This window comes from Dermacentor albipictus, chromosome 1 (assembly GCF_038994185.2).
Source record: "Dermacentor albipictus isolate Rhodes 1998 colony chromosome 1, USDA_Dalb.pri_finalv2, whole genome shotgun sequence".
In the NCBI taxonomy this organism is placed as follows: domain Eukaryota; kingdom Metazoa; phylum Arthropoda; class Arachnida; order Ixodida; family Ixodidae; genus Dermacentor; species Dermacentor albipictus.
Genome location: NC_091821.1, coordinates 109,974,647 through 109,987,547, shown reverse-complemented (window position 1 = coordinate 109,987,547; position 12,901 = coordinate 109,974,647). Strand labels below are relative to the sequence as shown.

Sequence of the window (12,901 nt, the reverse complement as noted above, 5' to 3'; positions counted from 1 at the left end):
GACCAGAATCTGTTCAATAAGTAAACAAAACGGTATTTTACATACCTTGATGCAGAAAACCTGCTAGCACTTCAAGGAGGAAGCATTATTGATTAATTAACTGTGAGGTATCATGCAAAAGTAATTCACTGATCCACTAGCTCGCAAGCCTCTGACTTTCCACAGCAACAATGCATTGTGAGCCTTAATGTTCTGGAGAAGTGATTGAGTGCAGGAAGGGTTAAGTATTTCTGGTTAAATCAGGTCATCTGAAGTCATTTTAAGGGGCTTTGCAAAATTCATTTTTCATGTAGGTTCAAATATAATTCTGATACTGTATATTTGGCTGGTAATGAATATTTCTTGATTTCAATTAATAAATTATTAAATTTAACTTTACTCCAATAACAGATTTTGATAATAAATGCTTTAAATATTTGCATGTCTCTAGCCATAAGCCCCCTAAACAATATCAAGGGATCGGCGCAACTTTCAGCAGCTACAGCTTATAGATAGCAAACAGCATTCATGCCACAGGCGGCACTGGTGGCACATTGGAATTGACATTGAAATTGCCATTGAAATAGGCTGGGTCAGCAACATTATGCAAGCCTGGACTACTATCACGAGGTGTTGTTCTTCACTGCTCTTCCATGACAACTGTGGCTGTACTAGACTTCTTTTGCTTGCCTTCTGTCACCTTGTTGATGGTTTAAGTCTCGCATGAACCACAATGGGTGCCCCATTAGTCATTGCTGCGTTTAGTGCTTACAAATGCATTGTTATCGCGGTGCAGTTGGCTGGATCAGAAAGTTTCATAGTTGAGTCTCACGGTCAAAACTGGTTGTGGTTAATTCTTTGAACTTCTGTATTTAATTTTGTCATCATCATTCTCATCATGAATGTAATGACGATCATTTGTTGATGTGGACAGGATGCAACATAACAGCTATGTTGCGCAATGTGGCATGAACAGCTTTTTGGAAATGAGCTTCATCACCATGGCAGCATGAGGATAACTGTTTCTTACAGACTGTTTCCGTTTTGGAATGGGACATGGCTGGGTAGCTGTAGCATTAACAGCTATTCGTTGTAACAGGCTGAACAGTAGCATCTGTACGGTCTGGTGCATGGGCATGAGAATAGAGTACAAAGTGGGCATTGCATGATGCGTGAATATACATAATTCCCACCGGTGACTACCGTAAGAAACCGCATATAATATGAGGTTTTTTCCTATTATTAGCATCCCAAATTTTCACTTCGTACTGTATGCAGATCCGAAAAAATTTGTCAGAAATCTGGACTAGAAGTTCTGGTTTCGTTATTGCTGCGTGGCTATGGCTTGACTTCGTTATTGCTGTGTGGCTACGGCTTGGCTTCATTATTGCTGTGTGGCTATGGCTTGGTTTCGTTATTGCTGCGTGAGTACTGCATCATTTCTTTATTGTTGAGTGTGCACCTTGGCAGCACACGTGCAAACCACGCTTCGCGAAGTGCATCTTTTTTATTCCGCATTGAAGGACCAAGATGTCCGGGCCATGAAAACAGTACTCGGCTGCTATCAAGGAAAAGGTTATTTTAGCCGCACAGGACATCGGCAACAGTGCAGCCGGGAGGCAGTTTGGCGTCAACGAGGGAAGCATTCGCAGATGGCATCAACAGAAGGAAGCCCTTTTTGCGTGCAGCGGAACACGCAGAAGCTTTCGCGTCCTGAAGAGCGGGACATTCCTGGAAATCGAACTCGCCCTGACAGAGTTCGTGCGCCAGCAGCGAGCCGAGCAACTAGCTGTTAGCGTGGAGCTTCTGCAGGCAAGAGCTAAGGATCTTGTAAGAGAAAAAGGGCTACTGAGCTCCGCCTTCAAAGCGAGCAAGCACTGGATTTATCGCTATATGTGCCGTGCTGGATTTTCCTTACGCCGCCGAACTTTGATTTCGCAAAAGCTGCCCGAATTGTTCAAAGACGTGCATATGGCTTTCCAGTGCCATGTTATTTTGCTGCACAAGTCCAAGAACTTCCAGCTAGGGCAAATCGGCAATGCTGACCAAACGCCAGTTTATCTGGACATGCCATTACCCCTCACTGTGCACAAAAAGGGCTCTAAACAAGTTTATGTCCGGTCCACTGGCAACGAGAAAACGCAAGTTGCCGCCGCCATGTTGTCGGGCACGGCAGACGGACGCAAGCTCCCGCCCTATGTCATCTTCAAGCGCAAGACAGTGCCTAAAGGTGAGGAGCTGCCAAAAAATGTGGTTGTGAGATGCCATGAGAAAGGCTAGATGAACGAGAATCTTGTTCTCGTCTTGATGAAGTCCGTCAGGTGTAGGTGGCCCGGCACACTGTTGTTCCCGTCCAACCTCGTGCTGGACGCATTTCATTGCCATTTGGCCGACTCAGTGAAAAGGCTGTTGCGCGAATCCGGCACTGAACTCGTCATTATCCCGGGTGGAATGATGTCTCAGCTGCAGCCTTTAGATGTTTGCGTGAACAACCCGTTCAAGGACGCGGTCAAGCAGTGTTATGCAGATTGGATGCGCTCAGGTGAGCCTGCAGTGACGCCGATCGGGCGGCTGAAGTGGGCTTCGCCAGCCACACTGCAAGTGGATTGTGGACGCATGGGCCAGCATATCAGAGGACCTTGTGCGTCGCGCATTCAAGAAGTGCGGCATCTCGAATGCACTCAATGGTACAGAGGATGAGTACCTCTGGAAAGATGTGTCCAAGAAGGAACTACAGTTGCCGACCGATTTTCCGGACTCCAAAAATTCGGACATGCCCGATTATTCGGTCAGCTTCGCGGCACCGCCATTCTCCCCATAGACCATAATGTATAACAACTGCCGAAAGTTCGGACACCTTGCAACCTCTCGTCTGATTTTTCGGACACTCCTTGAGCCAACTCGATCGAGAGCACCATGCACCGACTCTGACCGGCGCATGGTTCGACTTGCTGAACGCCATTTTTGTTTTGAACGGAGCCTCCTTGCTGCCCCACGAAGTGGCGCTACTGGAAATCCCCGCTCATCATCATCGTTTCTACTGGTTCGATAGAGTGGCTCTACAACAGTTCCGGTTTCAGCTTAGTAAGCCATGTCAAAACAATCCAGCAGCTGATTTGTTTCTTCGTGTACGACGCTGCCAAGGTCGATTCAAATAGGTCGCGAAGCTTCGGGCGAAAAGCGGTTCAGTACAGATTGTCACCGACATCAGCATGGGGGGTTATGGGAGCAGCGATTGAAGCGCGACTATGTTTGGAGGGAACAAACATTGGGAAAGAAAAACGCGTTCTTTAATTCAAACGAGACACAGTTAGATTCATTCAACGAAAATAAAATTCCTAGTCAATTTTATATATTCGTGATGAGTTAAGAAAATACGTTTAATTTTATTATTATTAATAAATGCATTTATTGTCAGCGCCCATCGCTACAGGGGGCGTTGACGCCACTATCACTCGCTGTGCAATGCACGTCTTGAAATGGGCAGAAAGGCGCACTCGTATCACCTGTTGAAATACGCCCCCCTCACAATTTGTGCTTTCTTGCTTGTCGAAGTTTGTCTGAATTTGGTGACGCGGGTAGTTTCATTGCTTCTTAATCTGTTCAGTCAAAAGTAGTGAGTTACGACCGCCAGATAATTGTGTGGTTGTTTTCATGCGACTGCGCTGGCCGACGGGCTTGGCATCCGACAATAGGATCAGCACTCTACATCTAAAGCTTTCGTCGGCCTCCAAAGGAAGTATGTTCTGTGCAGGGATGCGATTTCGACAATCGTACGGCTGGCCTTTTCCTGCATCGCTTTCCACGCTGAAAGCTCGAAACGCCCATCAAGTCGAATGGCGGGGCATTTGAATATATAGCTCCAAAGGAAGAACAACAAAACAAATTTCGCGCCTTCGAAAACAAAAGGATGTCACTTCTGCTTTTAACGGACATGGCGTCACGTTATTTTTTTTTCCGCCGGAAGTGTTCCCACCACATACAGATGGCGCTAAGCCCCATGAACCGGCGATGGACCGCCATGTTTTGAACGTATGGGCTCCTATGGAAGCTTCGCTACCAGGTATATTTACCTTGACGCTGCGAGCAGGCCGCGTTTTTCGTTTGTGCGACTGGTGTCGGCACGGTGGTGTTTGCTTTGTGCGCTGTGCCGAGGTTTGGGTGATCCAACGCGACATACGGAAACATCGCGTCAAGTGTCTAATGGCGCTGACAGTGTCCGCGCAGACTGCGCTGGGGAATGCCGGCGAACGGGTGCCGGGAGGCCTGAGATTTGTCGCCTTCCGATGTGCTCCCTACTGACGCGGAAAATGTTCTGCTGAGACCTGCGCAGTAGTTGCATTGCGACTCCGGACACCGTCTCATTTGACAGTTACACAGGTGCCGACACTGCTGTACTGACGTGCGCAGAACTCGACGACGGCGAGATCATTCGTCAAATTTCTGCTGCACCACTGGACGATGACTCTTGAGTCGGAAGATGACGCACCATGTGCTACGCTGCCGTCGCATGCGGAGCGTGTACAAGCAGTGACTACCCTCTCCGAGATCAGGCTTATCTGATTGCGCGTAAATGGAAAAAACGGCGTGCAATAGCGCATTCACGATTTCTTCAAGCCTACTGCCGAGCCCGAATAAGTGCGTGGAAATAAAGGATTTTATTTTTTTTTCCTAATCTGCTTTTTCGGACACCTGTTTATTCGGACATTTTCGCATTCCCCGTGAAGTCCGAATAAACGGTCGGCGACTGTATCCGAAGAGAGCGCCGCTGAAGAAGACGGCGATTGAAGTGCGGAGTGCAATTTAAATAAATGTTTTCGTCGAGTTTTCCTAACTTGTATTATATGCGGATAAAACTTTTTTTTTTCTATTTCGCGTCCCGAAAGTTTCACCTCATACTATATGCGGGTTCCATTATATGCGGGTTCTTACGGTATTTCTCCATGTAAGACAGGCATCCCCATGGCAGCCTCTGCAGGCCCCTCACACAAAGGCAAATTTTTCGGCTGTATTATGTCTTAACTGCAACAGTCAATGCATTGTCTATGTCACAAATTTTGCACATCCTTTGGCTTTTTCCAGTGGATGAACAGAAGCACATAGAAATGCCAAAAGGTTTCACGAAATCCCTGCCAAAATTTCAGTACCCCATTATTTCACAGTGATCATCGCTGCATGTTAGGTCATATTTTTACAGCTTTGGTGTGAACACCTCTCAAGTTCCTCACTTACCATATCTCCCTTTGGCACTAACAAAAATGGACTAGTTAATAACAAGGCATGCTTTGCTATTGCTATTAAGGGTTTGCTTTGCTAAGCAAACCCTTAATGCAATGAACACGGAAATAACAAATTATTAGATATCTTTCTCGTTGATTATAGCATGTAACAAATATTGGCGGCGAGGAGTTACGGAGTCGCCATCTGTCAGAAGCGCCTCCCTTGCGTAGTATGAGGGATCATGCGCCGCGCTCCTCATAGGTTTCGCTTACAGCGCTCAGTAAAAGCACCATGCTGCAGCCCTCCTCGACATTTATGTAGATACTCTCAAAACGAGGGAAGTTTTTTACTGCTGATGTAATAATCTTGGGCAAACTGAAAGCACAGACTCATTTACAGACGCTATATCTTTGCCGAATACATACAGCGAACGCCACTGCGCGCGGTCGTCACGATGGAGTCTCCCGAACCGGCTTCTTGCGTGAAAGGTAGCCAAAAGCTGAGAGCAAACTGTCAAATATGTTCTTATAGTGGGCTGCCTGTATAACCAAATGGGGCATAACAGAATGAAGCCTCAATGCAGCGATCGTACGGGTTCGCAGCGACCGACTGCGCGTCTGCATGCATGTCTGCGCACAATGTTTTACTTTCGGTGTGAGCGCGTGTGAGCGCCATGCCGTGAGCTTTAGGTCGCATTATATGAGCATTTGACAGTACGCTAGCAACCATTGTTGCATGGACGCTATCAGAGCGGTTCAAAAATAATTTCGTTATGGAGACGTCGACGCCTACGGCAACTGCGATGTGCCGTCACGATGATTCAATCTTTTTTTGTCTTCTAAGTTCTTGGACATTTCAATATTATTTCTCAAGTAGTGTCGCACTGTATGTTTATCGGTCTTCTCAGCGTGCGATTTCCCTCTGCTTCTTTTTCGTAATCCAGTGCATTAATTCATAACACAAACATGACCATATGCCATGCCTTTTCCTAATGTGCATCTTACCACTCCCTTCCCGTTCCAGTGAACTTGCCAGTATATATAGCATCAACAAGTTCATAGACCAAACTGTCATGACATTAGCCGGGCAGCGGGTGCGGACGAGCGTCTCAGTGCGGGTTTTCTGCTACTCACCGAACATTGTGCAGTCCCAGCGCCGTAGCAGAAATGTTCTTCGCATCTGTGTTTGCTGTATACCCGAGTTGTAGCTGATGGCTGTCTGCCGGTTCTAAGTTTCGCCAGCCAAGCTTCACGCAGCTCCTTGCCCTGTGGCTACGTGTGAATAAGGCTGACACCGGGCTCCGTTGCGTACGTCCGGCACTGCGCACCGAGCAGTAGCCTACCATGTTGCGCGCCGTCAAAGGCAGCCACTACCTATTGTAGTGCTTTCAAGCATTGTAAAGGAGACACTCGGAGCGAGAAAATCTCCCTACGAAATGAGGACCTCAGTGTACGAGGGAATTTAAACTCTCGTTTTCAGCTCGCTTCAGCGCTCCCGAAGCAGCCGACGCGGCCGCTATGTCCATGTGATCTCTAATAGCACGTCACGGCGACGGTGGCGCCAGCTTTTCCAGTGGTGGAGCTCGAGGCCAATATGCCTATGATGAATATTGGATACAGTCGATCCCGGATATATCAAACTCGGATATGTTGAATTATTGTCTATATCGAATAATTCTAAGATACCCTTGAAAACCTCGTGCAAAAGTGTAGCGATGTGCTATGTTACATCGAGCTCCCGTTCACCGCCACATTCGATATATCAAACACTGCACAGCACCTTGCCACGCCCCTGTAAGCACACTTCTCCTAAGGGAAAGATAGCCACTTCTCACATTGTTAGAAATATTTAATGCGGACGAATTTGAAATGGCACTGTTTTGACAGATGCTTTCAAAGAAGAAACAGTCGAACCTCAATATATCGAACAGTGCAGGGATTGCGAAAAAGTTTGATATACCCAAAATTCTATATATAAAATTACGTAAAAAACATGTCAAAACTTCTGCAAATCAATCAATGAACCAAGGGCATGATTGGGGATCGTTGTTCGGAGCGCGTGTTCGGTTGCGCCGCATGCAATTGGCCTAGGTCGCGACGACTTCGTCAGCCGTGAGTGCGCGGTCGATTGTGCTGCACGCAATTAGCCTAGGCAGGCCAAACGCACGCGGCGCAACCTAGGCAGGCTTAGGCAGCCTAGGCAGATCAAATGCGCGCTTTGAACAACGATCCCCGATCGCGCCCTAATCTAGGTGCAGGTAATACGCACTTGAAGCTTCACACAAAGTATTTATTTATTTGGCTGAAAGTACTACAGCAGTGTAGCCTGCTTATTGGCAACTGCATGCTTAAACACAAAGTCCTCAACGTAGTCTAAACGATCCACAAGTGATAGGCCGATGCCCTTTATTGCACCACAGTAGCGGTGTAGACCGGCGTAGCCTCAGTTGAAGTCGGGAGCGGGGCGACATCGGCGCTTGCGGGATCAACCTTGACAGCATCTTCGTTTGGCTGCTACTTCTGCTGCGATCTCCAAGTCCGTCAATCGAAGCAGTTTGAAACATTGTCAGTGACAAAGTATTAAGTGGCATCTGCCAAGGCGTCTATGAGTGAGCCCAGTGATGCAAACCCCCAGTCCTCAGGAGGTGCGGCAGATGCAGAGAGTGGCACCAAGGAGGAGTCAGTGCGACAAATGCAATGCGTCATTGATGTTGAACTAGCCAAGCCGCTGTATGTGTATGCTGCTACATTCACATGGCGTCCTCGGTGCAATCGCAGCAGTCGGGAATGCCTATCGTGCCACCGCTATTTTCGAGGGTGTGGGAAAGCTCACCGCCTGTCAACGGAGTGCATGTGGTCTGGGGTGGCGGAGTATATCGGTTTTACTTCCGAGCCCGTTTGAAATAAAAAATTTAAATTTCATGCGATTTTCCAGGTGATATAGAAAGTGTTTGATATGCGCAAGAATTCGATATATCGAGGTTTGACTGTAATAAATATGAAGGGCAGTACATGCCATGGAGTAAAAATGAGCAGAGTGCTCTCAGTTTTTCTCGCTGTGCATGTGGAAGCATGGCTCACGCAAACTGTATCCGTTCATTATTGGTAAGAGCAGATAGCCGCTCTGCTTCAAGAACGCAAAAGCCTCCCGGTCCGATATGCCTCCCAAAAGAAAACGTGGATGACATTCTAAGTTTTCACCGAGTGGTGTCGGGCTTGGGATGCCGAAGTAGAGATGCTGCACTGCTGGATTTGTTTCTTGTAAACAAAGGCTTTCTGCGAATGGTGTTTTAGAATTTTAGATGGATCTTTATGTTACAGTTTGAAGTTAATAAAACCGCCACATGCCACATCCACACTTCATGGAAAGACCATTGCGCAACAGTGCACAAGACTGCCGTGCGATTCTCGGGTGCTGAATGCATTCACTTCATGCCCGCATAGTTATACGTGAGTGGGAATGGACTCTGATGTTAACAAAGTTGAAAGCTACTCATGGAACTAACAGCATGTGTATAGTGTCGGCAGTCACTGACGCAGGGACAAGAGGGGAAAGGCCAAGAATGAAGGAACGTATGCTGGGCGGCGAGGCATCGGAGCACTAAGCGGCACGCAGGAGGCGCACAGACTTTAGGGTGGTCAAGAAGCATGCGCGACTGGTTCCAACTAGAAGTTGGTTCTGAAATCTGACACGATTCACATGACTCGTTGCCCACGTATAAAGACCGGCCATTAAACAGCTTATTGTAATGGACTTGCAGCTGGACATGTTCATGAGTGATTCACAGTACAAGTGTGCTGATGGCGGCACAGTGCGTACCCAGCAGGCTAGTTTACTTCTACAGTGCATCCACTTCCATTTTGAATAAAAACGCCCAACAAGCACTTCAACGCATGCATGGTGTACCGCAGTCTCATGTCCAGGCAACCCAGGCTTTTAGGGCTAGCATTGCAAAGACCATTCTGCAGCGTGAGTGACTTGCAGCGTTTGTGAACAAAAAATATGTAAGCTTTTGTGCATTTAACTTGGGGCTCTGGCAAATCGGTAAGTCCAACTTTTCACAATCTCGGGAAACTGCCCAAGACATGCAGAGATCTCGGTCTAGGTTCAGGTAGTTACATTTTATATTTTGAATCGTCAATATATTGAACTGTTTCACAATCCTCTTCGAGTTCGATATATCTGGGATTGACTGCATAATAAAGGTATTTCTGTGTCAAATTTGACTTTGTGTTAATGAGGTTCGACCGTGTTACACTTTGTTATGAATAGCATTTGTTGGAGCAAACAGGAGCTGAATTGAAAAGTATTTTGTGTGTGATGTGGTAATGAGGAAAGCATTAACTGCTTAATTTACGTTAGGAAAATAGTATAGATCACATTCTACTAAGCTTTGATTCATATGTGTTGTAGAGACTTTATTATTTCTTCTCCAATTTTGTTGCATCTGTGTGCAAGTTCATGTGCGCTAGACCGGAGTACATATATTCTTAAGCTGTTGGCTTTTTTTTGGACTGTTTTTGTTGTTTACAGAGACAAAGTAATGCACGCACAGGTGGAAAAGAAGATAGAAGAGCAGAGGCAGTTGATTCGTCAGTTGCAGTCTAAAGAACGATCTATTGCTGCTGAGCAGCAGCATCGGAAAGGCAATGACAAGTTGAGGATCTTTTGATGAAAAGAGTGAGCTACTTTTCGTCCTTATTTGTTGAGTATACAGTTAAACTGATATAACAAAGGCAATCAAATTGACAGTTTGCTTCAGTGTAGTTGTTAAATTTTGTTATATTGAAATTCACACTTTTATGCAAGTACAGTTGCCGATGAATTGTTCTTACATTGAAGGGAGGCGCAAGTTTGAGCTAATTATCTGGGAAATAAAAGAAAAATAAATTGAATTAGCAAAAAATTATTCTGTTGAATTTGAGAGTTGGCGACGAAAGATACGGTTTCATGCCGAGTAATGGTATCTTCACATCGGCAGTACAGTGTGAAGCCTGCCACGCTTTCGCATCCACTCTGCCCCCATGGCTGATAATGTTGCCTGCAATGGGATTACATTATCATGAAAAGTGCCGGCAGTAGGCAGCGAATGCTTGGCCTTCCTTTCCCTTCAATGTATGTCTGAAACTTTAGATTACACGACCTCTAGTACTAAACGTGCGGGAATACTGTGCGCATGATGCCATGCAATCTCGGCCTGCCCGCTCTTCGCACACATGGCAGATTGCCTCTAAAACAAGTTCATGGGTTGCATATCCGCTTAGCTGCACCGAGAGCCATGCGCAGCCACGGCAGCTCTAAAAAGAAAGTGATGCACGCCAACCTGCCCCCTCCCTCCCCTTTCTCACGCATGCTTGATTGGACTACCTCAAGTTCACTCCGCTCTCCCTCTTTCTCCTTGCTCGTGTGGGAACACCGCACTCGCCATTCTTGGCTCACCCTCGCACGCTTTCACTCGCACCCAAAGCACACAGCCAATGCCTCCTAGATAGCATAATGCCAGTGCACTTCAGTTCATGATGTCATGTTACCTTGCTCGACAGCCGTAGGACCTAATGGGGATGCTCCTGAGTAAGCCGCTGTGAATTTGATGTCACCGCTTTGTTCATGGCAGTGGCAATGGAATAGAATGGTAATCGAAATTTTAGTCCAAGTAGCATGACATCATAAAGCAGAGTGCACAGGCATGCCATCTTAGTCGAGAACAAAAAGAGGCAGGAGAGGCCCTGCCCAGATGACCGAAGCTAAAGAAATAGTCCCGCTAATGGACTCGGCTCAGTTGAAGTGCAGACTGCCACGTTCTCCGTCGGCACAGTCACCGGCCGTCCAGCTCATAATGTCAGTCTAGAGTACATTCCCATTGGTGGAAGCTCGTGTGCATCCATCTTTCAAGGGCAAATACCACTACCTTCTAAAGTTGTACTCCGCTGTAGGAGGCGTTGATGTAGCCTGTGGGGGTGCGATAGGATTTAAACGGAACAAGACACTGCTTCACTTCAGCAGCTGCTCTTGGTTGCACAGCGCACCATTTGAGAGGCACATTTGCAGGCAGCTGCTTGTAATTTTAAATTTGACCATATGCGTTCATGGAAGTTCCCATTTATTGTCTCGATGTACCGTCATGGCGGCAGTGAAATTTCGTGATATTGAAATCATGTATAAACACACTTCATTATATTGCAGGTCTAAATACAGTAGAACCTCGTATGTTTCAGAAAAAAACGGTAGAAAAAAAAGTACCAACTGAAAAAATGTACGATCCGTAGTAACTAAAAACATTTGGCAGACTCAACTTGGCGTCTACGTAATACGAAGCATCACACAGATTGTTGCGGCACAAGATGCCGATGCGTGTTGAGCTGGTGATGCTCCGGTGGCCCCAGACATGTTTTGTTGTTATCCTATTGCGCGGTGTTTTAGGAGGGCGATGGGAAACTCAAACAAAATGTGATTACCACATCGCGCCGCCTGCAGCAGGGAACGCTGGCCCGTTTGGATTATCGCCTACTAGTAGCGGGCAGTATGCTACCAATGGGACTACGCACCACGCGCTGTAAAACAGATAGGTGAAGATGCTTATCACAATAGGTTTGGCAGCGATAGCTGTGAATGCGATGTGTAGCAACTCCGTTGGAGATTTTCTGCTACTGGAATAAGAAACTGTGCGCGCCGTTGTTTTCACATCAGGCGGGTGGCTATATATTGCTCTTGATCGCGTGCGCCTTGCGCCTTTTCTTGTTCACATGGGATCTAGAGGCCGGAAAACGTATACGATCGTAGTCTGCAGCAGGGAACAGCGGTGCGTTTTGGTTATCGCCTATTAAAAGCATGCGCTACAGCTACGCTTCCGACGGCACCGTGCACTGTGAAACAAATAGGCAAAGATGCTTATCACAATAGGATTGGCAGTGGTAGCTGTGAATGCCGCATGTGACGACCCCAGAGAAGATTTGGTGGCACTGAAATGAAAAACTGAGTGTGTGCCGGCGTTTTCATGTGAGAAGGGTGGGCAGTTATATACTCTTCTCAATCGCGCATGCATTGCACCTTTTTTTGTTTACATGAGATCTAGTGATTGGAAAACGTATCATGCGATCGCAGTTTGGCGATGCACTGAATGTTGGTGCCGAAGAATTGTGTTTTCCAGGAATGTATGAACCAGTAAAAACTGAGTAACTCTACTGGGTCATTTTGTGTGTTCTCGGGTGTGAACGCTAGCGCCAGGGAAATTTACGTATCTGGAACGTATCAACAAGGTTCTACTGTAAATGGTCTTTATGGGCAAGCAATTATGAAAAATTAAAAGCTTTGTTATGTTGAGAATTTTGTTATATTGAAGTCTGTTATATCAAGGTTTCAATGTATTAGCTCCCTTCTCATTTTCTTGCACAAGACACTTAAAATACTGTGCTGCCATTGTCAGTTTTGAAAGAAGTTTGGAGCTCATTTATTATACCTTAAGTATAGATTTTACAGAATTGCTTTTCCTTGTTCTTTCCAGACCCTTTGTGACTGGCTTGTCTTCGTGTGCGTGCGTGTGTGTGTGTGTGTGTGTGTGTGTGTTTGTGTGTGTTTGCACGCGCCTGCGCTCCACTGACAATGGGTGAACATCTTGTTTGAACTCATTTGAAGACAAGTGAGGATGCAAATGGCAATTTGTAAATAAAGCAAGGGCAGAGCCCTTTTTGGAAAAAATTTTCAA

The 12,901-nt window shown here is 46.4% G+C and overlaps 1 protein-coding gene across 1 annotated transcript in view; it reads left to right on the top strand.

The window, feature by feature from the left end:
* The window catches only part of LOC135907715 (zinc finger CCCH-type with G patch domain-containing protein), a 39,414-nt gene extending 26,513 nt beyond the window's left edge, over positions 1 to 12,901 (top strand). Inside the window, exons 11-12 of the mRNA XM_065439430.1 lie at positions 9,733 to 9,879; positions 12,701 to 12,901. Coding sequence (XP_065295502.1) covers positions 9,733 to 9,871 — 139 coding nt within the window. The 3' untranslated portion in view covers positions 9,872 to 9,879; positions 12,701 to 12,901. The remainder of the gene's footprint in view (positions 1 to 9,732; positions 9,880 to 12,700) is intronic.